Genomic DNA, 27314 nt, shown 5'->3' with positions numbered 1-27314 from the left:
ATGAGCATCCTCTGTACAGCGCGTCGAGACCACCAAGCCAATCAGGAGCAACGAATTTTTTAAACGTTGGCCGCGGTGGACATTCAAAATACTTACATAGTTTAGGTTGTGCTGCGCTCCTACAAGTCTGGCATCGGCATTATTCAAAATGTCGAAGGTAACGTATTTACTTGATACATTATATAACTTTATTAAGAATGGACATTTTCATCAATCCTCAAATACTCTCCCGTTTAAATTGCAGTGTTAGTTTTCACGTCTATCTTTGCTTTTTTGAATAGCTTAGCTTGGCTTTAAGGTCTTCCGTCTTATTATAATCTAATATAAAATAAAAACACTACTTGCCTAACATTGCTTGTTAATCTAAACGTGTGGGTAACTCACTTAATTTCGCTAAAAGATTCTAGGTCACGGCGGATTATCATTCATTAAATAGAAGCTAACGTTGCCTGTACAGCTAGCGGCTGTGTGCCAGACTTCTTATTCATGTGTCTTAATTTATCTTTAGCCGTATAGACAACATTAGGCGGAAACAACTGGACATTGATTTCTGAATAGGTTAACTCTTTCCGTGTAAAAAATAATTATTATAAGTGATTAATGGAATGGGACTAAAATCTGTCGTTGTGTTCTGCTTTTTTGCAGAACAAGGAGAACGCCGATCCCAAAGGCTCCCTAAGACAAGTAGGTTCCTCTCAGACTCAACAACACAGGGACCGCTTATTGAACGAATATTCATTCACTCTTATTAATCATTTAAGCATTTGATGTGATAGTGAATGAATCAATAATGGTGTCTTTCCAAATATCAGTTCACAGCCCTGAGTTCATCAGTTGGTCCACAGCGTGTTCAAGTCAATCCACGGCCAGAGACCTCTGCAGTCATGGGTACTTGGACACCTTCTAATGTCATTTATAAATGAAAGATGTGTTGATGAACGTATTTTTCTAAATAGATCTCTTTTTTTTTCAGGACCAGTAAGAGAACCTGTCTACCCACCGATTACGACTCCCCTAAGGTAATAATTCTTAGTTATCGTATAGGGTCGTTATATGCAAGTTTTTGTTTGTGATATTCTTCGATAATGAGAAATCTATAGCGTAATGTAGTCCTAAATCCAAGTCAATAAATCATAGCTCAGGATAATAAACTATTCGGCACCATCTCGCATTATAAATGCTTTTGCAGTTTCAAACAAATGTTTTTCCATATGACAGAATAATTTAAGGATTAATGACTAAACGATGACCAAAAAACCTTCAAAGGCTTTTATGATTCCAAAATAGTCATTTAGATGTAGTGTTGTGAGGTGCAAGCCCTATTGTTCACTTGGCGAAGAAGGGCTTTACTTCTCATTTGTATTTCTGTATAGCATGTTAAGCTCTCTTGCTGAACCTCAGATGTCTATGTTTTGTAACGCGTACTAATATCCCTTCTTGGTTTAATCTGAATGTCAGTATCAAGAACTTTGACATCGGTCGACCGCTGGGCAAGGGCAAGTTTGGAAACGTCTATATGGCACGAGAGAAGAAGACGAAAGCAGTGATTGCACTGAAGTGTCTGTTCAAGTCCCAGATGGAGAAGGAGGGTGTGGAGCACCAGCTGAGGAGAGAGATCGAGATCCAGGCCCACCTCAAGTAGGTGGTTAGGAAAGTCTAGTTTTTAATGGTAATACTGTTTGATCTTATAATAAGATGTAAGTTGTATATTGGCACTTGTTTATTATGAACATCTATACTGTACCAACGTCAATATATTTTTGTTTCTTTCTGCGGCCAAACTTAATCATTGTAAGTCGCTTTGAATAAAAGCGTCTGCTAAATGCCCTAAATCTATTGTTACATGTTTTCTCAGTTTACTTAAAACTGCCCAAACATTGTGAAGTATTTATAACCAAAGATGCTGATATTCTACTATCTGTTTAGGCATCCCAACATCCTTCAATTTTACAACTACTTCCACGATCGCACGCGAGTCTTCCTGATCCTGGAGTACGCCCCACGGGGCGAGCTGTACAAGGAGCTCCAGAAGTGCGGACGTTTTGACGACCAGCGCACTGCCACGGTAAGGGGGTCCACTATTCATCTATTTTTATATTTATTGTGTTTATTGTGATTGTAACATGATGTGGAGGGTTGGAAAATGTCATTAGTCTGGGTTTTTTGGGATCATGAGACAAACGGCTTCACTGGCTCTGTTGTACTGGGTTGGAATGGTTTGAAGTAGTAGAAGTTACCAAGTGTGGGTACACAAGTGAATCTCCCCTGAACATTACTGACGGCCACGAGCACTGTTAACATTCAGTGGTGAAGCTCTGCAATCAATGCCTGATTTAAAGTGCTTTTGTTGAAGCCAACTTTGTATTTTATGTTGAAAATATTGAATTTCATGTTTTAGTCTTTTCTCACCTACTGTCTTAGGCATGCAATGGTAAGGAAAAAAAATACAGAACTGCGCATCCAGACTTTGAAAAGCAGTTGGACAACATAAAATGTACGATTACTGTACAATACATTTTAACTGGAGTTAAAACCAGTCGTTAGCTAAATGTATTTTTGTCTAATTTTCCAGTCTGTTTATGTTTCAGTACATGGAGGAGATATCCGATGCGCTGTTGTACTGCCATGAGAAAAAGGTGATTCATCGGGACATCAAGCCTGAGAATCTCCTTCTCGGCTTCCGTGGAGAGCTGAAGATCGCAGACTTCGGCTGGTCGGTTCACGCGCCATCCCTGAGGTGAGTTGACAGCACTCCCACATGAGCATTGTGTCTGATCAACCTAAAGGTGGATGAAATCTACACCTTAAAGGACACAAACCTTCAAACTGTTAAACTCAAAATCTGTTTCATGACACCAAACAATCTTTATTAGTAGTCTCACAAGTCCGATGTTGGATCAGGCGTGGGCAATACGTTTTCATTGGGGGCCACATAACCGTGCGTTCACACACCAAACGCGACTGGGCGACAATACTCCATACGAAGTAAACGTAGACGCGTATCAGGCGACCTTTGTCGCTAGAACAACCTGCAGCATGATTTGAAATGTGGCGCGGCATGAACGCCCTGGTACGGGCGAGCGCGTTCATGAGGATTTAGTAGCGTGACACAACACATCGCTCGAGTTGAAATATTTGAACTTTTGCCGCAACAGTCGCGTGATGACAGCCAATCAGCGGTCACTCCCTGAGTGACGTAGCGTAACAGCGTTCAATCGGCCAACCGTTCCCTGCAGTGCAGTCCGGAGTGAACCGCAGCATGGAGGAGAAAGTGATTGTTGCCTTTTGCGACTCCCGGAGCTCTATATATGATAGTATATAAATATCATATAATATCGCGGACAAAAGCTGTGTGCCCCTCCGGTTGATATTATGAAAAGACTGCGTTGGGTTCTACGATGTCTCTGGTACTTCCCCAACAACTCAACTTCCTCATACAAGCGCGACTAAAGTCGCTTGATAAAACTTGCACAAATCACTACCATGATGGCTTATGACTTGTCGCGCAATCAAACTCGGGTGTGAACTAGGCCTGCATGATAAATCGTTATAAAATCGCGATCTCGATTCGCCCGTGTGGATTTAAGTTTTAAATTAGAATTGGAATCGTGCAGGCCTAGTGTGAACACGCAGTAGAGATTCCGAATGCGTTTGAGTGCAGAGGAAATTCTGTCATGTCTCTTAAAAATTAGTTAGGATTATAGAAAATATATGGCTGTATCTCTTATGAAGCCTTTATAATTAGGTCACATCAAATTGTCTGACTAAAATTATTGTATTTAATTCATCATGTACACAACTTGAATACTGATTGTACAGTTGGTTTAAAAAGGTTAAAAAAACAAGTGCGCTGAACAGGTGTATTGATGAGGTTAATGATAAGGTTGATTAGATGTCTTGTTATCGGATAGTATTTGTAAACCCTCTGATGTTGTTTTGATGAGAACCAATGGAAGCAGAAAACAGGGTGTATTCTAGAAAAAGCATTTAGTTGAATGAGCGTGCCTGAGTAGGGACTGTTTTGCGTACAATAATAAAGTCTCCTCAGTTTTCTGTGCCGTCACCCCCCAGAAGTTCTGCTACCAAACAGACCTGCTGGGGCTAGTGAATTTAATTCCCAGTTGCTATATTTTGTAGTTTGTCTTTTAGTAAAGGGACTAGATGCGCTCGCAGATGGGAAATGGCGTTTGCCACAGCAGAAATACAGTGATAAGAATTGAACAGATGCATCTTTAACAATCAGAAGCTCCTTGAGTTTTATTGGTTCTCAAATCCACGTCCCCTCTGTGATGCGAAGGCGCCGGACGATGTGCGGTACCCTGGACTACCTGCCCCCAGAGATGGTGGAGGGCCACTCGCACGACGAGAAGGTGGACCTGTGGTGCATCGGCGTCCTCTGCTACGAGTGTTTGGTCGGCAACCCCCCCTTTGAGACCGGCAGCCACTCGGAGACGTACACCAGGATCACCAAGGTGGGCCCTCGTACTGATGCTGTCGGGGGACACGGCCGGAATGTCTGAGCATGCCACTGTTGACGGTTCGAATGAACATTTTGGAAGTGAAATGAATGTCTGAAATAATGGTGAGAATCGTTTTTTGGGCCGGTACTTCACATTATGGAGGTCCAGTGAGTATCTTTTCTTGATGCACTAAAAAGGAAAAAGCGAAAATACAAAAGATTAATTGTATGTAATATAAAAATATCAGTAAGCATGGGTCCGGGAGGTCTGTTTGTAAGGCTTACTGCTGTAATAGCTGTTATTTGGGTGTGATGTTTGGGTCATGGTCACCCCCAGTTCCCTCTGGGTTATGGCGCATTTCCAACGGATGTCGGTTCAGCCTGAAATGGTGCGGCATTGGGTTGCGTTTCAATCGCTTTACGGCTATCGCCTTACGGCTTAAACCCGCCCTACCATAAGGGTGCTGTCCGTGGTGGAAACGCGAGCCTTAACTAAGCTGGGCTATATCGCGCCCTCGCCACTGGGCTGAGGCGTGCTGGGTCCAAAGCGTGCCCGCCGGTGAAGAGCGTCATCAGGATTTAGAGCCCTAACCCCTGCGCTACCTTGGAAACCCAGAGAGCACAATTGGAAATTGCTCAGTGAGTCACTCTAGGAATGAGCAATATACTCATTCCTCGATCTCCCCGAATCCGAACATGAAACAATCGCATCAGTGTGTCTGATATCGGTAGGCCAGAAGCTTTGCTGTTTTACCGACCGGATACGGCAAGAGTCTAATCTATTGGTTAGCTCCGCTGGTAGCTTAGAGTATGGGGCTCTGGATACGTCGACCCTTGTAGTCTGATTGGTCGCAGTGTTATCTAATTGGGTGCATTGATGTTTTCAAATGCATGCTTGGTGCCGCCCCTCAAGTTTGCCTATTTTCATTACTCGTTGCCAGACCCTACAGCTTCTAAGATGTGGGTCTGGATTCCCAGGCTACCTTTGCCGTGTAATGGATATTAAATGTGTTTCCGTGCAGACGTTTCAAAGGTAGCGATGCTACCCATCGCTAACGTCCCCCTCTGCGTTCCTCAGGTGGACCTGAAGTTCCCTAAGATAGTGTCCGAGGGAGCAAAGGACCTGATCTCCAAGCTGCTCCGCCACAACCCAATCAACCGCCTGCCCCTGCGCGATGTCCTGGAGCACCCGTACGTGAAGACCAACTCTCGCAGGGTCCTCCCCCCCGTGTGCAATGCCGTGAGACACTAAAGGCGCGAGGCGGCGCAGTCCCTCCCGACCGCTCGGCCTTGTGACTGAACTGGCTGGTCCGTCGGTGTATCTCTGGAGAGACTCAAGGCCAGTTAAGATGGGTTTTATCCTCTGTTTCACTGCTGCGGACGTCACACTGCCAAAGATTCTGGGACTATTTCATCCTAAGGGCGCTGGTGTTTTGCCCTCTTGGCCATACTGTACAGTTTTTCTTTTTGCGGTCTTCTTTCCTTTATTTCCCCTGTTGTATTTTCTGATTGATGTGATTTCTTTCCTTTTTTTCCCTTTGGTATTTTCTGATGGATGTGATTTTCTTTGGTGCTAACATATTTGTTGCACTGTTATGAGTGGAAGGGGTTCTTAGGTTTTTAAATATGTATATCTTTCAAGTGTCTTTTTTTTTTTGTGAACCTACACCCATCTTTAGGGTTTATAAACTATTAAATCTTTTTACTACAGAAATTTGTTGGCATCTGTTGGCTATTGGTGAGTGAAATGCTTTGTGAGAATATGTTTAGAGTGGAATGTGCCGGCTTTGGTATGAGCCCATTTAGATTTGACCCTGCTCCTGGTTGAGTTCTTATCGAGCAAGGCATTTAATCCCTGTTAGGTTTAGGGAATCCAGGAGGCCTGTCAATCACAGCCGGTTCATAGCTGCAACACTAGTCAATAGTGGAAAAAAAAAAGCGGTAGCCATGTAGTCCTGCTTATCCTATAGTATTAAAACTAGTAGTTAATCTAATATGGCTGAATTTAACCCTAATCAATGGGAAATTTCGGAGCTCATGACGAGACTAACGGGGCTTGTACATCACAATATATTATGGAATGCATTGTTTTGAGATATGCCGCAATTCTGAGAGGACTTGAGAGTTTTAATACTGCAGTCTGCAAATATTAAAACTGTTAACTAATGGGAACTTTGGTTTGCCATGTTTCGCATGAGAAACACTGAGGCAGTTTCCAAAACAATGTTTTTATTACAAGGGTGGAGCACAAATTCGTCCTTTTACTAAAGCAGTCTGTGGGTCCCCTTCCTCTCTTGATCCATTTATCTCAGGCTTCTAAAGAATAGGGCAAACAATTGTACACATTAATCTGTATGGGTTTTAGGGTGACACTGAACTGTTCATACCACATTATTAAGTAATGGGTGACGTGTGTTCTGCTCACTTTGAAATCTCACATTTAAAGCATAAGGAATCCTACAATTACTTTCATGATCAATGAACTTTTTGCGTAGACCATCATGCTTAAAGGAGGGATTTCTATGCCAGGTTTGAATGGGATTAGCCAATGCAGGAAATTTTGAAAATCTGCCTTTTCCTGTATTTTAGTGACACAAGACAGAGATCAACCTAGATGAAGCCTGGATAGATCAGCAAAATTTGCTATAGTCCACTGACTAGGATGTTCGACTGATCTATCCATCCTACATCTAGGTCGATACTCCCACCCAAGCAGTCAATCAAGCACGTCAGGGTTTTTGAACCGAGCTCAAACTGTTAACAGGTAGTTAAAATGCCGCCTAGTGGTGAATCTCTCAAAGTGATCAGTTAACTGTTGCGGTTTTGTGGGTGTTTTGTGCTTTCGATATATTGTGATGTACCTAACACTTGTAACCATTAAAAGGGTATATTGTAATGAGATCATTAGCTGCTCTTGATAATATATGTTTCATAATTTCGACTTGTTACTTTGGACGAGTACATTTTATACACGATAGCGTGGCCGAGCGGTCTAAGGCGCTGGATTAAGGTTCCAGTCTCTTCGGAGGCGTGGGTTCAAATCCCACCGCTGTCAGAACAAGGTTTTGTTAAGAAAATTATTCAAACTAATCCATGACATCGAGTGTGTTCTGCAGAAAATTTCCTCTCATCTGTAACTCGTACATGAGTAAATAACATGATGATGAATGATATTAATAAATACATAAATAATTGCTTCCGTTCATTAGTTATGCCTTACATATCTAAAGAGTCACCGTCAAGAATATACCGCTAGGCGGCGCCAAACATTGGTAGTAATGTTTCTTCTTCCGGGTCAAAGCACTGTTTCGAAGTTGAACAACCATAATAGAAATCCGGGTGCTCGATTTGAATGTTCACGAATGAAAGAGGAAAGCTATTATTGCTATTTTAATTTGTATTAACTGTAGCTGGTTACTATTAGTGCCAAATGGCTGGTTTACCACCCGGTGACCCGCAGTTGGTCTCTATGATCGTCAATCATTTAAAAACCCAGGGTCTTTTTGACCAGTTTAGGAGGGACTGCCTGGCAGACGTGGATACAAAGGTACAGTTCAATCAATTGTAAACTTTATATCTGGATTTTTTATTGGTAAAGTATTATCTATATATGTTTTGGTATACTCTAAAACTCGCGAGCTCCTCAGGAAATGTGCTGGTGTATAAAACCTGTCTGTGATTTAAAGGTTACCCCCGCGTAACATTTAAATCATAACAACAACCCGGCTGCATCGTATTTATCATAGACAATCTGTTTCTGTAACGGTACGGTGGTGTGTGTTTAACGTGGATATTAATGTAGATTCTTCCTCCACCGTCATTTACAGCCTGCTTACCTGAATCTGAAACAAAGAGTTGACAACTTTGTCTCCAATCACCTCTCAAACCACACATGGAGTCCTCATTTGAACAAGAACCAGCTCAGGAACAACATAAGACAGTTGGTGCTACAGTACGTGACACATACCTGAACTTCCTCGCTATTCATTTATATTTTTTCCCCTTGAGTGAATGTATATTCTACAATGTACACATTTACATTTAGGGCATTTAACAGACGCTTTTACACAAAGCGACTTATGTTAAATATGTACTTCTAAATAAAAGATAAATGGTCACACCTTTTTGTGTGTTCATTATCAATCACACGTGAATCATAAACACGTAGTGGGACCTTCATTTAGAGTTTTACTTTTCAGGTCTGGTATGCTGGAACAGGGAGTTGACCGGATTGTGGCCCAGGTGGTCGATCCTAAGATCAACCACACCTTCAGGCCGCAGGTGGAGCGAGTGGTCCGGGAATTCCTGTCACCTGGCAGCTATAGCGAAGAGCCTCCCCTCCCAGTCTCCTCTGCTGATGTTAAACCTGAAAGCAGTGCTCTGGAGCAAGGTGAGCACATAATGATGTTATTCTTATTCAAAGCCAGATAGAAACAGGCATTTTCCAATAGTTTTGGAATCAGAAAGGTATGTTTTCACGAGGGGCAGTTCACAGTTGGTGCAGTACGATGGTTACATGAGGCTGACCATCACACTATGTGGCTTTTATCTTCAGTCCCGTCAGCCGCCCCGCCCACCACCACGACGGCGAGCGACGCCATGTCCATCCTGGACACCATCACCTCCCTGAACCAGGGGGCCAGCTCCTGGGCCGGCCCGAGCGGGGAGAAGGGCCGCAAGGGCCCCACCCCAGAGGAGCCCATGCAGGGGGAGAAGGGAGACCATGACATGGTCATAGCGGAAGGGGGTGACCTCAGCCAAGACGGACAGACCGCGGACGTGGCAGAGGAAGCTCAACTGGCGCTAGAGATCCAAGCGGTTGACATCAAGACGGAGGAGTCTCAGGAGTCCAGCAAGGAGGAGGGAGAGGCGGTTGAGGTGAAGACGAAAGAGGAGGAGACGGACGGGGAGGAGGGGGAGAAGGCAGGAGGCCCGGAGCAGGCCGACGAGGAGAAGGACAAGGCAGGCGGCCGGACCGGGAAGGCCTCCGCGGAGAAGCTGCAGGAGGACGACGACGTGTTGAAATCCCCCAATCAGATACGGCAGAAGGCGAGGGAGAGGCTGAAGGAAGGTGAGCAGGGTGGAGGAGGATGGTGTTGCTGACTATGACTTGTTTATTCAATGCCTTTTTTATTTTGTTTTGGTGTAAAACTTGCATTGCATGGTCAATTTACGTGAAAGCTTAACGAGCAATTAGAAGTCGGATATGGCCCATATTATTATATGTGAATTAATAATAACGTATATTATAGATTCCATGGTGGTTTATTTGTATCCAAATTATTATTATTATTATTATTATTATAATACCACAGCACTTAATAGGAACCGCCGTAGGAAGGATTGGATCTAACGTGTCTCTCCCCGGCAGAGTATTCCCTGGAGGACTCTGACCTGGAGGGCCTGAGTGACATCACCGTGAGCTCGGTGCACACCAGCGACCTGTCCTCCTTCGAGGAAGACAGCGACGAAGAGCAGCCGCTGTCCTCGTCCTCCTCCGAGGGCCAGCTCCCGTCTGATGGTCCGTCTCTTTGCATTCTCCTCCTCATGTTTAGCTTTATTTCATATCATTCAAAATTAAAGACCAAAAAAACAAGACGTCCTACAAGAAATCCTTCCACCGTTCAAATTCTGTTAAAAGCGTTCCTGTTTGGAACGGGCTGATTGCTTGGCCTCCTGCATCATTGCGTCCAGCTTTCTTGAGAACCGTAAATCCAAACAACTTAAAGCTCAACACTGCACTTCCTGAGTACTGAACAATGCACGCATCAAGCGTGATGCCGTTCGGATCTACAGGTGTCAAGAAAATTGAAAGACGGAGAGACATAGAGAGACTCCTCGTTATACCTAAACATTAATAATGAATAAGCAACGAATGACTACGCGTTATTTTCAACCTCTTAAGGTAACCTTTCTTCTCATGACTGAACCCTTCTTTATTCTACTTAAACTCCAGGAGAAGGAGGAGTGGATAAGGAAGCGAGTGCAGACAAAGAGGACGACGACAAGGAGCAGAAGCCCAGACGCAAGGCCTACGTCCACAAGCCCTTCCTGTACTCCCGTTACTATAGCGACTCGGACGACGAGGTCACGGTGGAGGAGCGGCGCAGATGTGCAGTAAGTCCCCCGCTCCCACGTGTTGTCTGAGCACTTTGCCTGAGTCGATGCTCTTACTTTCGCTTTGCAAATGGAGAGAAACGTACTCGGAAGATTGATTTGTGCACGAGGCATGATGCGTGCGAGGCAGATCTATGACCTGATGGCTGTTCTGCTAGGCCAAGGACAAGGAGGACCGACTGCTCAAGAGACAACAGAACCGGGAGCGCATGGAGGAGAGGCGCAAGCAGAAAGCAGCGCAGGCCGAGCTGCAAGGTGCGGTCCCCGTCCACCGGAACCCTCCCCTCTGGTTCTTCTGTAGAACCAGGGAGGAGGTCGTCCTCTAGGGATCCTCGTGATCCATTGAGTCCGTTAGAAACACTTGCGCCACACGGATCTAATATAGGAGAGTAAAAAAAAATAAAAAATACTCATTTATTTAAAGGTACATTGTTCTTAAATTCTTGCTATAATGTCTGCTGGAATGTTAGAAAACGTTCAGTATTAAATAAATATTTTGTATCAAATTTTTAATAGATTTTTTTTATAGACAAAAAAGTTTATACAGGACATTTAATTGTTTGATTTATGCAATGGTGAAAAATTAAAGCAAAATGAATGAAAAACATTAAAAGCCACATTCGGTATTCGGTTTCGGCCTTCGGCCAACTGCTTCAGTATATTCGGTTTCGGTTTCGGCCAAGAATTTTCATTTCGGTGCATCCCTAATCTTTAATCCCCCCAGCCCGGAGGAGGCAGCAGCGGAGCGACTCTCCCAGCGCCGAGGAACCCCAGGCCAAGCAGGCGCGCAAAGAGCGGAAAGTTCTGGAGAAGAAGATGGCCCTTAATAGGAAGAGGAAACTCGACTCACGGTGTGTGTCCAGGACTGTGTGTACGGGCTTGAATGTGTCTGTCTGAGCGCGTGTTTACATAGCTGTGTGATGCACTCTATTCGATTGACTAATGGATCTTGCTTTTCCTTCAGGAAAGAGGGCGACACCTCAAGCAGGAAGAAATCGGACTCCGTTGGCGAAGGCTCAAAGAGAGTACGAACAAATGTTTTTTGAAACACTGATTTAATCCATGGCCTTTTTGTTCATATGGTTTTTCAATCTGATTTTATTTTTTTGTTTTTTTCCCCAAATAGGAATCAAAATCGGGAGTGCTGAAGCCCCTGCAGCCAAAGTCCATCAGAAAAGAATCGCAGTCGTTGGACGAGAGAAGCAGAAGGCACAGCGGGAGCGTTTCCGAGGACTCCAGCGAACCCAAAAAGAGCTCCGAGAAGAGCCGCACGCACTCCTTCATCCTGGAGCTGGAGCAGGGCTCCCAGGATGCCCTCAAGCACCGCCCTGCCGGGAAATTCGACCGGCATTCCCGCAAAGACTCTGTTTCTAAAGAGCGCAAGGAGAAGGATCGGAGCGTGTCGGACGAGCGCGCGAAACCCAAACCGAAGCCCGAGAAAAGTCGAGCAGAGGCTCAACCGGGAGAGGCGTCGCACAAGGAGGCTCCTGCCGCCAAAACGACCGTTTCTGAGGAGAAAGGGGAGAAAAAGGCAAAGGTCAAAGGTGAGAAGAAGACGCCGGGAGCGGCGAGGGAAGGGAGAGGGTCCGTGTTGGAAGGTGCGACGGACGAGGGGACTTCTAAAGACCCCACGTCCTCCAAGAAAGGGAAGGCGGCCTCCATGGACTCCCCCAGACCGGAGAAGGAGAAGGAGGGAGAGAAGGAGAAGGAGAGGGGGAGGGAGAAGGTCAGAGAAAAGGAGAAGCCAAAAGGAGAGAAGAATTCCACTAAGAGTGAAAGCCCCAAGGTGTCGCTGACTCCGGACACGTCGAGCGCCTCCCGGGCGGAGCGCGGGGAGGTGGAAGTGGACGGCGCCAAGAGGAAGGAGAAGCCTCCCAAGGAGCTCCTACGACGCACCAAGAGCTGCTCCGGGGACCGGCCGGCGGAGAAGCCCAAGGGGAAGACGGAGGGGCGAGACGGCGAGAGGGAGAAGACCGCCAAGGTCGACGCGGAGGGTCCGAAGGCGAGCAACAAGTCGAGCTCCGAGGCGGACAAGGACCCCCGGAGGTCCAAGCTCACGGAGAAGGGGAAAGTCCCGGAGAAGACGTCCAAGTCGAAGGTCAGGGAAGATGTGAAGAGTCCGTCGTCGTCGTCCAAGAGTGAGAAGAAGGCTCCGGCCGCCGAGGTCAAAGGTAAAGCGGTCCCGCCGGTCGGCAAACACGACGCCGCCGCCAAGGAAAAGGGGAAGGACGGGAGCGCCAAGGAAAACCGGCACGCCCCGGAAGAGCCTCTCCAGGAGAAACCCGAGGAAACCCGCAGGGCTGCCAAGAGGAAGGCCGAGAAGGGCGACAAGATCCCGGAGAGAAAGGACAACGACGGGCCCGAGGCGAAGAAGAAGACGACGAAGGGTCACCAGGGCGACGACAAGGGTCACCAGGGCGACGACAAGGGTCACCAGGGCGACGGCAAGCTTGAGAAGGCGGCGGCGTCCTCACTTCCCTCTCCGGTGGTCGAGGCGGATGAAACGCCAGCCGAGAAACCGGCGCTCCCCCGGGACGCCAGCACCGCCCTCGGTCCCGCCGTTGCCACGGTGACCCCCAGCACGACCACCCCTGCCCCCGCCACCACCACCGTTCCCACCATCACCACCACCACCGCCGTCCCCACCACCGCCTCCCCGTCCGACGACACGTACGACGACGCCCTCAGCGACATCACGCCCGAGCCCGGCGAGGGAGAGACGGAGGCGCGGCTCAGAGACCTGGAGGGTCTGCCGGCGGCGGCGCCCAGCGCGGCGGCCGACCCCCTGCTGACCCTGGTGGACATCTGCACGTCGGCGGACGCCCTGGTCACGCGGGACGACCCCCCCCAGGCGCCGGTGGTGGCGGACGCAGAGGACGCCGAGATCAAGATGATGACGGAGGCCGCGCTGACCCTCCTGTCCATGGACCCGGAGAGCATCATGTCCGCCGGGGCCCCCTTCGCGCCCCCCCCTCCCCCTGCGGTCACCGCGGAGGGGCTGGTGCCTCCGGGGGACGCTCCCGCTGCTGGGGACGCCGGGGACGCAGGGAAGGGGGTTCCCGCTGATGCACCCCCTGTGGCGGGAGTCGAACCCGCGACTGAAAGGGAGGAAGAGCCGTCCCCGGTCTCCCCGGACCGGGTCGCTGAGCCTGAGGACGGGAAGGACCAAAGGACAGGCACGGCCACAATACTCTACTTTGAAATGTCATTTAAGGACGTATTCATTATTTATTTTGAACTTCAACATCATTCCTTCCACAGATGCGTCCGATAGGTCAGAGAAAGAACCAATGGTCTCCAGGGAGCGGACGGCGCCTTCACCTGTTCCAGAGGTGAGAAGTCACATGATCATTCTCGCCACGCTGTGCATCCAGAAAATATCTGGTGGTCGTTCTGAATTGCTTCTTAAACATTTTATCATAGTGCAATATAATGCATGATTCAATATATTTTTTTAAGTATTTCATTTTAACTTGATTTAACTAAACTGAACTGAACGTTGACGGTATAATATTCAAACAAATGTGTGTTTACCGTTCCTCTATTCTTTCTATTATAGGTTGATCAAATTAAGTCCGACAAGACTTCAAATCTCAGAGATCCAGAGATGGAAGCAGAACCAGAAACGCCCTCTGTCGACCTGTTGTCACCGGAAATGGGAATTAACAGTAAGAGGTTTTGATCTGATGTGGGTTTGTGAGTACGTCAACTGTCATAAAATGTAGATGTTCCCCGGTGAAATGGTCTCTGTGATAAAGACGCAGCCGTTTACTTCGGGGAAACTGTTTTCTGTGTGCTTAACTGTGGTGGCTCATGTCTAAGGTTTTCTGATTTACATTGTACCACTGCTTCAGCTGCAGGCGAAGCTGGGTCCGAACACCTTGAGACCAAAGTAAAGGCAGAAACGACCGCCAACACCCGGGTGATCAGCTCTGAACCTCTCCCAACCAATGTGTCGGAAGAGTCTGAAAGCTCCAGCCAACCTGGTGAGGCACGATGTGTATATTTAAGTAAAGAAAGGAGAATACCAGTCCTTCCTTTTCAATGCTGTGATCTGATCCTTCTTCCTCCTTTAGGGGAACCCAAGCCAGAGGTGGTGGGTGCCGAGATGAGCGCGAAGGTGAGCTGCAGGGCGGGCATGTATACGCTTTCCGCTAGCTGTTATTTTGGTGGTTTGATCTCCTAGCGAAGTGGCCCCTGAGCGAGACACATAACCCGTACTGCTCCCTCCAGGCGCGGCCGCTGTTCTGGCTGACACCTTTTGGTGTATGAATGTGTTTTATGAATGTGTTTTATGAATGTGTAAATGTGAGCACTAATTGAAAAGCGCTTCGAGTTGCCATAGGTTAGAAAATCTCGGATAACTGCAGTCCGATTTTTAGTGTTGGGGTTATATTTCTGAGCCGTCTGTTTCTGTCCAATAGGAAGAGGAGATGGAGGTTGGGGAGATTCAGGCAACGGTGGACGTTGACAACGTTGGTAAGTAACTAGTCATCATTCCTTATTCGGTTCAAAATCTAACTTTGACCGTTTTTTAATAATGCTATTCTTGATGTATAGTGGATGATCGAGATCAGAAAAACGTTCTTGTTATTTACATTTGATGTTTTCGTTAGCCGTTCAACCAGTTCCGGAGGGAGAGGGGGTCACAAAAGATTCACAAAATGTAAGTCATCTCTTAACATTCACACAGTAGTATTACTTCAAACCGTGTACTTGAAAAGTTCTTCAAAGGAGGTGAATGTGATATTGACTATGATGTATTATGTTTGCTATTGTTAACTAAACCACATATTAATCAGACTTTTGATTGATTATGTTGTTTGTATCTCGTCTTCACAGACGGTGTGTGATGTTCCGGCCCCTACGCTGGAGGTTGAAGGGACCAAGCATCAACATGAATCCAAGACTGCGGAAGATACCGGTGAGTGTGTTCACTACATCTCCTCGCCTGGACCACTCATATAATTTAAATAATGATCACAAACCATCAGTTGAAATGGATGAACAACAAACAATCAGTTTCCTCAGAGTCAACTTGGCTTGTTGTGGGTTGCCTTCTCTCTTCCAGCCTCTGACTTGGATAAGCAGCAGGAGGAGGAGAGGACCACGGACCTGTCCCAGAAGGTCAATATCTTCAAATGATTCTATTATTCTTTGAATCAGCCATAGCACTTATGATCAATAGATAGGGGGGTGTGTGTGTGTGTGTGTGTGTGTGTGTGTGTGTGTGTGTGTGTGTGTGTGTGTGTGTGTGTGTGTGTGTGTGTGTGTGTGTGTGTGTGTGTGTGTGTGTGTGTGTGTGTGTGTGTGTGTGTGTGTGTGTGTGTGTGTGACCGACCACACTGTGTTAATGCCCTGCCTGACAAGGTGAGCTGGACAGGTCCTTACGACTGACACACGATTCAGTGAAATAACAATCTGCTTCACCTGATCCGCATTCTTAATTCTATCCATTTTGTTCTTCAGGAAGATAAAACGGAGGGGAGACTGACCCGCATGCGGAGGCTTTCAATGCAGAAATCCTCCTGCAGCAAGGACTCTGGTACTTTATGTTTACTATTATTTATACTCTGTCAAAGGAAACGTTTGGATCAGGGTTCTGCATTGACCTGCACGGCCCGGCACGGGACTTCAAGAGTGTGTATCTGACCCGTGTCGCCTGTAGGGCTGGTTAGTGTTACAGCTCATTCTTATGAACAAGTTAGACTGTTAACAGTGAGATATTATGGCGTTTATAGAGTATCATTCCTAGGATTCGAGTTAAAAAAGATATAGCAATTTATAGCAAAGCAGGGAGACTGCACTGGAGGAGGACAGGCGAGCCAAAGAGAGGCGCGTCTGCCCAAAATCTGAAAGAGCACTGGTACAGGCAAAGGGAAAATTGCACAAGTAATGTGCTTTAGTGGGCTGGACTGGAGTTGTATGTGGTGGGGAAATGTATGTCATTATTTTTAAGTTATTTGTAATTCACGTAAATACATCTTAATTCTAATTGATGCAACTGAGTTTTTTTTATTGTTAGCCCTGCTTCATATAGGTCTGAATGTCACTGACGGGCTTTTATGTGCCAATTTAACAGAGTTAGTAGAAAGTATCTCATGAATCATAGGAGGGGGGCACCACCCATTGCTCATTTTTAGTTTTTTTCCTGGCATTAAAAGGTTGTCACCTTTTTGGGCCTTCACCAGTTTGCACCCCTGATTATCCCAGATTAACAACTACCTGAATAACGTTTTGGTTATTCATCTAAGTGAGAAATATGCTGAGATTTTATTTTTATTGAAGGACACCACAGTATTCTACAGTCTCTCACAGGTCTAAATGCTTGGCCTCCCCAGTGCTAGTCGTAAACTAGAGAGTAAATTGCTCCTCGTTGACCTCTCCTGGTCATAGTTTTCCCTCCCGGTACGAGGACTTGAACAAAAAGGGTACTTTATTATTAAACGTTGTCATTAGCGCGGCTGGAGTAGATGAAAATACAGTTGAAGCCGATGAAAATACCTGACCTCCCTGTGAAAATACATGCAAACGTAATAATTTTCATTCTTTCTACAGATTCAGCTGAGAAGGAGGAAAAGGACGGCCAAGAGCAACCGTCTGTCGAGGTAGGAAAATAAAATAAAATCAAACCAAACACTACAAATACACGGCGGTTTGGCCTCCATTTTGAATTGGTTGCTTTAAAGTTTACGAGCTCAATTACTCGCTCCTAGCACTTTTCGGGGCCCTTAGCTCGAACTTGTTCGAACGATGGGTTAGCTCACGTTCACTGCGTCTCTCTGTTACGGTTTACAATCTGTTTGTGTTCGTTTGTCTCATTCCTATTGCCTGATGAATGAGTGAATTTAATTTAATTTATAATATTTCTTAGAGACTGAATATATTGTATTACTTCTCTAACATTTCCACCATCATGTAGGAATGTTCAGGCTATCTGGACGTTTGAATCCCTTCGTCTCTTCATTCTGTTTGTCCTCAGGAAACCGAAGAGGTCAAAGCGCCAGAGGCCAGAGCTCCCCGCCGAGGACGGTCGTCCAGAGCTGGACCCGAGGGGGCGGAGGAGGGCGAGGAGGGAGAGGAGGAGGAGGAGGTGAAGGAGGAGGAGGAGACGCACCCCAAGGAGGTGGAGAAGAAGGCAGAGACTCCCACCCGCAGGGGGCGCCGTCCAGCGAACCAGGCCCAAGACACCACCGCCTCCACCTCTACCACCACCACCACCACCACCACCACCACCACCACCAGTAAGGGTCTCCATATCAAGAGGCTAGCGACTCTCTTAGGGACTAGAAATCATGATTAATAATCATTTTGTTAAAAGATCTATTGAAATTAAGGATTAGGACTTCAATTGCGTCGGTACTTTTGTGCAAAAGGGGGATATTGAGTAAGGTTGTATCAATTGGCTAATAATTATTATTTAGGCTTTTAGCAGCTTGCAACAAAATACTTGAGTCTTTTAGATGGAAAAGTGGCAGGTAGGTGTCGGACATCTTGCCCAAGGTGCCTACAGAGTAGGCTGTGAGTGTGGACATTTGAGTTCAAGACCACAACCCTTTCAGCTGGGAGTCAAACACCGTGAGCTCGACCCTATCCTACCCCAACTGTAAGGCATCCAGTTTGGCCGTGGCATGGCTCGGTGGACAACAATGTGTTTCCATCGACCAAAGACCTCTTCCTCACCTGTCAAATAGTTATTGTTTTGGATGTAAGGCTCGTCTTGAGCCTTCACAGGGCTGTTCTGGGAATGAATGTTCGGAGCTTAATCCGTTTAGAAGGGCACATGTAAATATAACAGAACCTCACTGTATTGGCCTAGCCCAAAGTTTGGATCCTTTATTCAGGACAATAACACCTTCCTTCCTTCTCTCATCTTCAGTTGTTCAGGAGAAAGATGAGAAGAAAGATGAGGAGAAAGAAGAAACCCCATTGGAGCAAAAAGAGGTTTCAGTTTGTTCCCAGCTTTTGTATTATTGTTAAATATATGCAATATCGGATCATTATTATCGGATATGCACCTGAATGACGAGTAGAGAGACAACCCCTTCAGCAGACTCAAATATGTTAAAACTAAAGTGTAATATTGGGGCGTATGGAGCGAGTTGGTATGATGACCAACTCACTGTTTATTCCTATTTCCTGTCGCCTCGTCAGTCCGAGGCCCGCGGTGTCGTTGATGCAGTGGAGCCGTCCCATCCTGGGCTTACCTCCCAAACTGGTGAGCTGGCTTCTAATTCAGTTACCGTCCCACTGGGTCCTCGTCTCTGGCTTTGTATTTAAAGAGAGACCAGTGCCGAATTCGGTGTGGTTGGGGAGCTAGTCAGCTAACTAGCCGAGTCAGCTAACTAGCCTAGTCAGCTAACTAGCCTAGTCGGGTAGCTGGCCAGCTGAAAAGATAATGGATTGTGACACAATTTAATTGTTTCAGCCTTTGTTTCTCCCCCCCCCCCCCTCCCAACTGCTTCTCTAGGTGAGCCCTCAAAAACAGAAGGTTGTGAAGAGACACAGAAATCTGCAGAAGTGAGTTTTATTCCCAGTATATTTACATGTTCATCTGACCTTTGTTGACCGTTCCATTATGTCTGGGTTTTCATGCCCGCTGTGGTTTGTCAACCCTGAGGTAAAAAGAGTTTAGATCCTGAGGTCTTCTGTTCATTGCGCTTGTGTCGTTGTCCCTACAGGAGACCAGCGAGGAGCAAGAGGAGAAACAACACAGCCCAGACGACGGTGGGAGTAACACGCAACATAACCAATAATGCACATTGAATTTGTTCCAGTGTGCTTTAAATTTAAGATCATCCCCACGGATCTGACTTATCTGACATCTTTAACACTCATTCTATAAAAAATCGGTTACATGTTAATCTGATTGTTTTTTTTGTCTCTCTCTTCCTCTCAGGCGACCAATCAGAAGACCTGGAGGAAGGAAAACAGGAAGGCTCCAGTGATAACAAGACAGATGTATGCAAATACACAAAATACCAAAGAATACACATATGGATGTGTGGCAAAATAAACAGCGATGAAACTAAATAATATTTCTATTATTTAATATTACTATTGTTTGTATAGGTTTCTTTAACATTACTGTATTTTCGAGTAGAGGATTAATAAGAATTAAACTAGCCTCATCTGAGTAATCATCCGCTTCACAACGTACCTTCTGGTACTTTCTCTTTATGAAGTGCAAACATTTGGTACGGCAGAGATCTCCACTGAGTTGTTGTCCGTGTCCCCGTCTGAAGGTGGAGGAGGAACAGCCCCGGTCGGAGCAGGAGACCACTCTCAAGAAACCCGCCCGGAGGGGCCGGCCTCCCAAAGCCGCTGCCGCTGCCGCCGCCGCCGCCGCCGCCACCGCTGCCGCCGCTGCCGCCGCCAACGCAGACTCAGGTACAGCCGTCAAAACACTAGAACTAAAGATGACGTCATACCCCTGAATATAACAAAATAGGGTCAGTGGGGAGTTCACCTTCACTGCATGAGCTCCCAAGCAGCCAACACGTATTCCTGGCTCCGGGTGTTCTACTGAACGTGTTCATAAAGCGCACGTCTTGTCTCTGATCAGCTGACGCTATGTTGGGTAACAGCCAGCTGTTTGGTACCGTTGATCCACCCCAGAAGCCAAACACCCTCGGTGCCCCTCGCGGCCAGCCGAGTGATGGACGAGCACTGCCCTCCTTTATCGTTGGCTTAGATTTGCGCACCATTCCTCCGCTTTGCTGGAAGGTCCGTCAACAGAGAGTGTGTTTCCCAAGCAACGTCTGTGTTGCCTCACTAAAGTGGTTGCGTACAAGTTTGCTTCAAAATCTGAAAGTTGTTTTGTTTTAAAGCTTTTCTTCTTATTTTGCTTGGCCTTCTGTAAGTGCTCGTAATTGTGTAACTTTATAATTTATTAATACTCTTGTCACCCATATTCAGTACATCTAGTCTTATTAAAGCGTCCAGCTTTACCTCCATATCAGCTGTTTGGATGATGATTCATCAACCAGCGTCATGTATTTGTTGTTTCTTTGTTGTTTATCTTGTTTATCTTAGCCGACAAAATGGAAGAGAAGGCTGACGAGAGCGGGCTGAACACGGAGGAAGATGAGGATGAGGAGGAAGGGGATCACAAGAGCCGAACTACGCGCTCAGCTTCTCGCATGGAGGCCGAGAAGTACGCGCACATGCACACACACACACACACACACACGTGTACACACATGCATGTAGACACACGCGTACACACACACACCCACCCCTTGGCAGATAACGCCATCTCAACGATCCGATTCCTGGAACCTGGCTATCAACTCCGCACAATTTCCTGTGTTTATTAACCCTGCGTCTGGATGCAAAAACAAGATGTTGATGTGGATGTGGATGTTTGGCGTCCGATAAACGAGGGCCACAGAGGAGTTGGCCTCCGTCGCCATGTTGGCCCCAATGAGGCGGCTCCTGGATGTGGGGGTACAGTAGTTCCGCCTGTAACCGGTTTTTCCCTCCTGTTTACGTTGCTGCTAGAAACAAGCCCAGTAAACCGTCGACGCGCGCCAGTCGGCACAGCGGCGGGAAGGAGGAGGCCCCGGGCAGCACGCCGCGGTGAGTTTGACCCCACCTGCCGGGTTCCACCGGGGGACCCCCTGTTGAGCCCGGGGGCTAAACGCTGGACGCCGCGGGCCTGGCTACTGAGTCCATACCGTTCACCTCTCCTTACCGTTCAGATCAGGGCGAAGGGCGATGGGGCGTTGGGGTGTCTGGGGAGTAGAACAGTTTGCAATCGCTTGAGTGGAAAATAACAACGACGGCTTACCAAGTGATGTTACCCATAAGTATGAGGATAAAATAGAGCTTGAGGGAGGTCCTACATGATTGAGATGTGTTTATTATTGAGCTTCGTAAACGGTATTTTAACGCCATGCATTTAAAAGTTATGGACAGAGAGCGCAGCAGTGGTATTCGTCGGCAAACGATTACTAATCAAACTAAATGATTCCCCCTCTGACTCTGTCTCTCGTCCATCCCCCCCCACAGCGGAACGCGGGGCCAGGCCGCCGGAGCCAAGGGGGCTCGTAAACGCGAGGCCAGCCCCCCTGCGGTGCGCACCCGGGGGGCAGCACCCAAGCCAGAGGAGACCCCCTCCAAGAGATCCAAGCGCTGAGAATAGACCACTGCACTGCATTTTTTTTTTAACCTTTATATTTTTAGTCGTACTTTGTGGGGCGTTTTGTCCTTTTTTTTTTTATTCGCTATGCTATTATTGTAAATATTATTTCACATCCGTGTCAAACGCACACCGTTCGAGAACCAAATGGACACCTGTTATATTTTGCGGATCTTAAAGCCCTGTCTCTTACTGGCATTCTGCACACAAGGCAGTGAGCCGAGGGTTGTGGCGAAGGGTATTGAAGCTCTGGTTAGTATTATACCTTCCCTGTGATGGTTGGGGGGGGGGGGGGCTTTGAGCAGGAATCCTTCTGAATGCCTTCGGCAGCCATACAACCCATATGGCTTCGATCAGGCGTCATCATTTCATCATTTATTCAGTAATGCCCTGCGAAGGAGAGTATTTTTGACCAATCAAGGGCCTTACTTGTAATTGGGTCCGATTTTCAGGCATGGGTGTGAAAGTGTCACTTTGGTTAGCTTTGAGACCTGCTCAAATGTTTAGTTTATTTGATGCAAGTCGATACTTTTTCATTGTTGTGGACATCAAATAATAATTATTCATTCTGTGAATGTAACGGAGACATTTTTCTCCAATTTTTATCATGTTTTATTTTTAATGTTCTCAGTATGAATTCTCGTTTGAATAGCAAAACAGTATTTGCCAACTATATGTGAACACGTTGAGCTCCATACAGTAGCCTACACTCTGGTTCTATGTGATTAAAGTACATTTTTTTAACAGACTGCATGTACTGTACTCTATTGTACGAGTAACCAAGGTCTGAAATGGGTCATTTGTGTGAATGAAGCCAACCTATTTATTTTTACGCAAACGAAATATGAAAAATAAATAAATATATTTTGCTAATGTTTAACCCTATAACGTAGGCTTACTTTACCGCACTACAGTCACAATGTAATGTCTATTGTGTGTCACGTAGTTTTATCTATTACAATTCCTAAATTATGTTCAGTACTATAATGAGAGGCCTATTGAGTATAACGTTATATTTGGTAGGCCTAGCGTGATGTTAACGTGTATCAGAGTATAATTTTCCTGTTGGATGTGCGATCATTCAATGTGTTCATAATCAAACCTTCGAACCAATATCACTGCGGGAAATAGGACATTCCTGCGTATTAAATAATATCTTACTCAAAGAAGAAGAAAACAAAGATAGGCCTACTTGATTGAAGGGACTTGGAGAAGGAGGGGGGCAACATAGTTTGCCATGAAAGTTTTTGATTGGCAATAAATCTGATAATTGCTGATGTTATGAGGGTCGTGCTTAGACACTGATTCTTAGAACCAAATCCAAAAAAAAAATCCAACCATTTTTTATTTATTTTTTTACAATCAATTACCGTACGTGTTTCTGGTTACCGTACCTTCCTGTAGGCTAGCGTGCCGACCATACTTTTCTCCAGTTTATTAAAAAAAATAACATCGGCCTATAGGGCCTATATCCTCAAGTATCACTTTTGTGGTTGGGAGAGTTTGAGCACCCGGCCAACTCAAGAACGATTGGGGTTGACGTCTTGTGACAAAACAAACCTCCTTGGCTATAGCTCGACGCAATCGTGATGGACACGCGCACTGTGGGACCTTCTCCTAATGATACAGTTTAACCGCCAAGCCGAGCGCTCGAGCTCCCGGTGTAGCTCTTGAGCGGGCTGTGGAAAAGACGGTGGGGGGGGGTTGCCTTCATCAGACGAATGGAATGGAAGTACCATTGGGTTTGAGCAGAGGTTGTCCTACAGTGGAGCCGCTTACCATTCGCGGCTGGGTTAAGGGGCGCTCCACGTTGGGAGTGGTCTTTCCTCTACTGGGGATATGGCCAACGAGACTGGCACGGAACATAATGGCCGCCTATTCAGCTGCTTCTCTCACAACACGTAAAAGTTAACAGGTGTTAAACGTCAGAAGGGTTTCAGGCGAGAGGCACCGAAATAGAGACAGGCAGCTGGGAGGAATAGTGGTTTAATGGTTTCTTTTGGTATTTATTTCGCAGTATTGAAATTATTCTGTGGCAGAGACGAGTTTAATATAATATGGTGTAGGCCTATATGTGAAATTGCAGAGCAAAGAAAAATACATAAGACATAAATCTTTAAGATTGTCCGTCTATATCCACCAATCCATATACTCAAAGAGAGAGGATGATATTCCTATACTTACATTGAAAATAATATTAAACTGCATCATCAAAATAACGTATTGTCTATAACCTCCAGTTTTTGCAGGTGCACAAGTTGGATTGAGAACAGAAAAGGTGGAGAAAAGAAGCATTGAGTATTCAATTATTCAATGTTATAATGATAGAAACTCATAGATAGGTGAGCAGAGTAGAAAACCAATTCCAGTCGGGGGAGTTCAACCACAGAAGGTCACCGTCAGACAACCTCAGAGCACTCCTAAATAGTTTTCAGAACCACACTACCTCGTGTGACTTCAAGCGTGTTGGCATTTCACATCTGACATGATACTGACGAAACCCGGATTGTTGTCTGACAGACATTTTCATTCATGCGTGCCCTGAAGTGAGCATCAATCAGGGAACACTTAGATAGCTGGAGTTTGTGGAGAATGGGAGAAAGCTTTTATGATGCGCTTGAGCAACAAATGCATTAGCCAATGTTCCAGAAGAGGTCATTTTTCAGGAGCCGATGAGCAAATATACTATCCATCTCTCTGACTTTGTCTATCTAGCTTTATGTATCTAGCTGTATATATCTGCCTCTATCTATCTACCTGTATCTATCTCCATCCATCTGTCAAATCAATTGGAATGTTTGGGCTTTACACATGTAAACATGCATACACAGCTATGCATGCTCACACACAAATATATATACGTATGTATCCACACATGCATGCCCATACAAACAAACACAAATGCAGATATGCACGCATTCACGCTTGGTTGCACACACACACATGCATGCATAACGCACATGTGCACACAGTCTTGCCGACACTCATACATGCACATACATAGACATGCACATGTGCACACACATGAAGGCCAAATTGCAGGCTCACACACACACACACACACACACACACACACACACACACACACACACACACACACACACACACACACACACACACACACACACACACACACACAATCCAGTCGTGCTCATAGGCTTCCAATGCTTGCTGAGACATTTTGAGCAGCTTCCAAGAAGAGGAAGGATCTACCAATGACCTATCTCTCTCTGTGTCTCGCTCTGTCTCCTCTGTCTTTCTCTCGTCTCCTAGTTCCATTGAGTTTATTGAGTTGTCTCAAGGGTTCTTATTTTTAGTGGTTCATCGCATGCAAGGATAACTCTTCTCCTTAAGCAATGGGAAGAAAAGAGGTGAGGGGGGGGGGGGGGGGGGGGGGGGTCGGAGGATCAACGGTTACTTCGGCAGCTAAAAGCACTTAAATCAGGACCCCCCCCTCCTCTGCCCCATTCAGCTCCACTTTCCACGGTTGCGGTTGATTAAAGGTACTATCACGCTGGAGCTGATAGGCTGGTGAGAAACCCAGACCACGTTTTTGGTGGGGAAACATTTATTGCAAATGACTCTTGTTAATGCCCCCTCCTATATTTCTCCATCTGAACACAATTTGGCAGCGAGTCCTAGAGCACGAGAGGGGGTGGTGGGGGTGTGTTGGGTGGGTGTGTGTGTGTGTGGGGGGGGGGGGCATGCCACGAGCCTCCTGGTGCTCATACCAGCACGCCAAGGTTCAAGACCTGTCATAAACACGGCGGCGGGAAGAGGGGAAACAGGGATGTTACCATGGCGACGGTGGCTCTGTTGCTGCACCCGGCGAGACCTATGGCTGCTCTCAACAACACAGAGTCAAGTCATGAGGTCGCCGGAGCCGAAAGAGGGGTTTCAGGTTTGGTAAAGGGCCAACCAAACCGCGTTGCTGTTGGTAATCTAAAGTGGTGAGCAATTGACTCACAGACGGTGTGAGTTTAAGCTCCGTGCAGACTGCAGGTGTGCTCGATGTAAAGTAGACACTGAAACAGAGAATATTATTTACTGTTGTCACGTAAAATCCCGTTTCTATACGTTTTTACACGATTGATATAGTTACCGGTACTGTGTCTGAGTCTCTGAGACATCTGAGATACACCTTGCGCGTTTCGGATCAGTTATTTTCTCCACCAGCAGAGGGTGACCTTAGCCGCCAAAGCGGCCGCAAATAAAGTAAATTTTGTTGATCTTGATTCTACACAGAAGATTGGCTAAAAAGCTTTTTTTCTTTTTTCCTTTCATTGTGTCAGATTTTAGAATGGATGTTATCAATACAAAAATACTCACCCGTCAAGATTATTATGAAATTCACACTGTTTCGCATCAACCGATAGGCCTATGTTGACAGAACTAAATGTGCTATCAAATGAAAGATATATTATATTAATTTCAATTGAAATGTGCATCCGCGATTTTGTTATGTTAGATGTATGGCCATACAAATGTATTAATGGAATGCAACAACAAATGGAAGGCCAATAAATATTATATATCATTTCACTTGCATATATATGTCGATAATACGCATGCAATGATAATTGTATTTATCCAAACGGTTTCCACTTGCAGCCTCCCTCTGTCTGTGTAGGCTATAACTGTGGGCCCTTATCATAACACCCTGTTTTGGGGTTCTGCTTGACGTCACATTAATAGGACCCGTCGTAGTTCCACACATTCTGAATTGAATTGGTGAATTATTATGGTAGAGTAGCCCATCCTAGACTCCGATTATTATCTAGTATTACATGAAATTGTGGGGCGCAGTAGAAACCTCAAAACATCATTGATAAAGGTGTTAAAAACAGACCAGATACGTCTGTTTCTGAATGTTTGGGGAACGAAATAGCCTATGTGCTATTAAATTGAACTAAATGACCTTTCGATAAAGAGCCTGGATGAGAAGATATCCAGAAGTCTGTGGTTTGTGTTTTGCATGCAGTGGTTATTACCCTCTAAAGGCCCATAGAAATGAAGACGATGACAATATTTAGCTTCGGATGGATTGTCCTCGATTACCGAGGTAGGTTTCGGTTGTAGAAGTGATTGACCATGGACGTTTTCTTCTTCTTTTTCTTGAAAACGACCAAAAGGACAATGTATGAAAGGTCATCCCCTGCTGTGAGCCCTCAATGAAAGAAAATAAATCCCCATTTCTTTCCTTTGTATGGTTTATTTACTTAATGGTGACCACTGTCATGTCATTCATTTACACTAAGGGCACAATATGTCAAAAGTCAACGACCACGTGGTTCTTTAAACAGCCACTAGATGGTAGGCCTATGACATATGCATTAAATATCAGGTTATTCTAATGCTGATAATATGATAATAATAAATAAGAAAATATCACAAAATGTAAAACAAAAACCTAATCAAAACTCTGATCAGGTATTTTAAGATCTGTTTTTTTTGGTGTATTTTTCAGTAGAGATAAATAAGAGAGTCCACCCTCATATAATGTGGTTAATCTTCAATGTTGTTATCCTGAAAACAACAGATCACGTCGAAGGAAGATACTGAATTTATTTATTGGGAACATGTTTCTGTCTTTTG

At 45.7% G+C, this 27314-nt stretch overlaps 2 protein-coding genes and 1 non-coding gene across 3 annotated transcripts; all 3 read left to right on the top strand.

Moving 5' to 3' along the window:
* The first annotated feature begins 45 nt into the window (after positions 1-45).
* Positions 46-7373, top strand: aurkb (aurora kinase B). The gene is made up of 9 exons (XM_056600214.1): positions 46-157; positions 646-684; positions 813-888; positions 974-1019; positions 1459-1638; positions 1927-2065; positions 2589-2737; positions 4298-4472; positions 5538-7373. The coding sequence occupies exons 1-9, from the start codon at positions 149-151 to the stop codon at positions 5709-5711; spliced, it is 987 nt and encodes a 328-aa protein (XP_056456189.1). The 5' UTR covers positions 46-148; the 3' UTR covers positions 5712-7373.
* A 59-nt stretch (positions 7374-7432) lies between these two features.
* On the top strand, positions 7433-7514 carry trnal-aag (transfer RNA leucine (anticodon AAG)). Its single transcript has one exon. It is a non-coding gene; the product is annotated as a tRNA-Leu (tRNA).
* Positions 7515-7755: 241 nt separating this feature from the next.
* bod1l1 (biorientation of chromosomes in cell division 1-like 1) lies at positions 7756-22836 on the top strand. Its single transcript, XM_056600212.1, has 30 exons — positions 7756-8006; positions 8287-8411; positions 8659-8849; positions 9015-9530; positions 9831-9980; positions 10416-10576; positions 10735-10831; positions 11301-11427; positions 11541-11601; positions 11703-13752; positions 13838-13908; positions 14136-14244; positions 14431-14562; positions 14653-14696; positions 15001-15055; positions 15193-15242; positions 15419-15500; positions 15648-15703; positions 16046-16121; positions 17135-17184; positions 17559-17820; positions 18456-18520; positions 18731-18794; positions 19047-19096; positions 19258-19303; positions 19476-19537; positions 19822-19966; positions 20612-20732; positions 21080-21157; positions 21590-22836. Exons 1-30 carry the CDS (start codon positions 7890-7892, stop codon positions 21714-21716), a joined length of 5340 nt encoding a protein of 1779 aa, XP_056456187.1. The 5' UTR covers positions 7756-7889; the 3' UTR covers positions 21717-22836.
* Positions 22837-27314: the final 4478 nt, after the last annotated feature.

The sequence above is a fragment of the Gadus chalcogrammus genome, chromosome 10 (assembly GCF_026213295.1).
Source record: "Gadus chalcogrammus isolate NIFS_2021 chromosome 10, NIFS_Gcha_1.0, whole genome shotgun sequence".
NCBI classification, from domain to species: domain Eukaryota; kingdom Metazoa; phylum Chordata; class Actinopteri; order Gadiformes; family Gadidae; genus Gadus; species Gadus chalcogrammus.
Note: the sequence above shows the minus strand (reverse complement) of the source record. Positions and strands in the feature narration are given on the sequence as shown.

What these genes read in the sequence shown, in the direction of transcription:
- aurkb (XM_056600214.1), top strand. An exon ending in CCGATTACGACTCCCCTAAG is followed by an intron (nt 1,020 to 1,458) that starts GTAATAATTCTT and finishes TCTGAATGTCAG; the next exon opens with TATCAAGAACTTTGACATCG. An exon ending in ACGACCAGCGCACTGCCACG is followed by an intron (nt 2,066 to 2,588) that starts GTAAGGGGGTCC and finishes TTTATGTTTCAG; the next exon opens with TACATGGAGGAGATATCCGA.
- bod1l1 (XM_056600212.1), top strand. Translation starts at nt 7,890, where the DNA reads ATGGCTGGTTTACCACCCGGTGACCCGCAGTTGGTCTCTATGATCGTC. An exon ending in TGGCAGACGTGGATACAAAG is followed by an intron (nt 8,007 to 8,286) that starts GTACAGTTCAAT and finishes CGTCATTTACAG; the next exon opens with CCTGCTTACCTGAATCTGAA. An exon ending in AAGCAGTGCTCTGGAGCAAG is followed by an intron (nt 8,850 to 9,014) that starts GTGAGCACATAA and finishes TTTTATCTTCAG; the next exon opens with TCCCGTCAGCCGCCCCGCCC.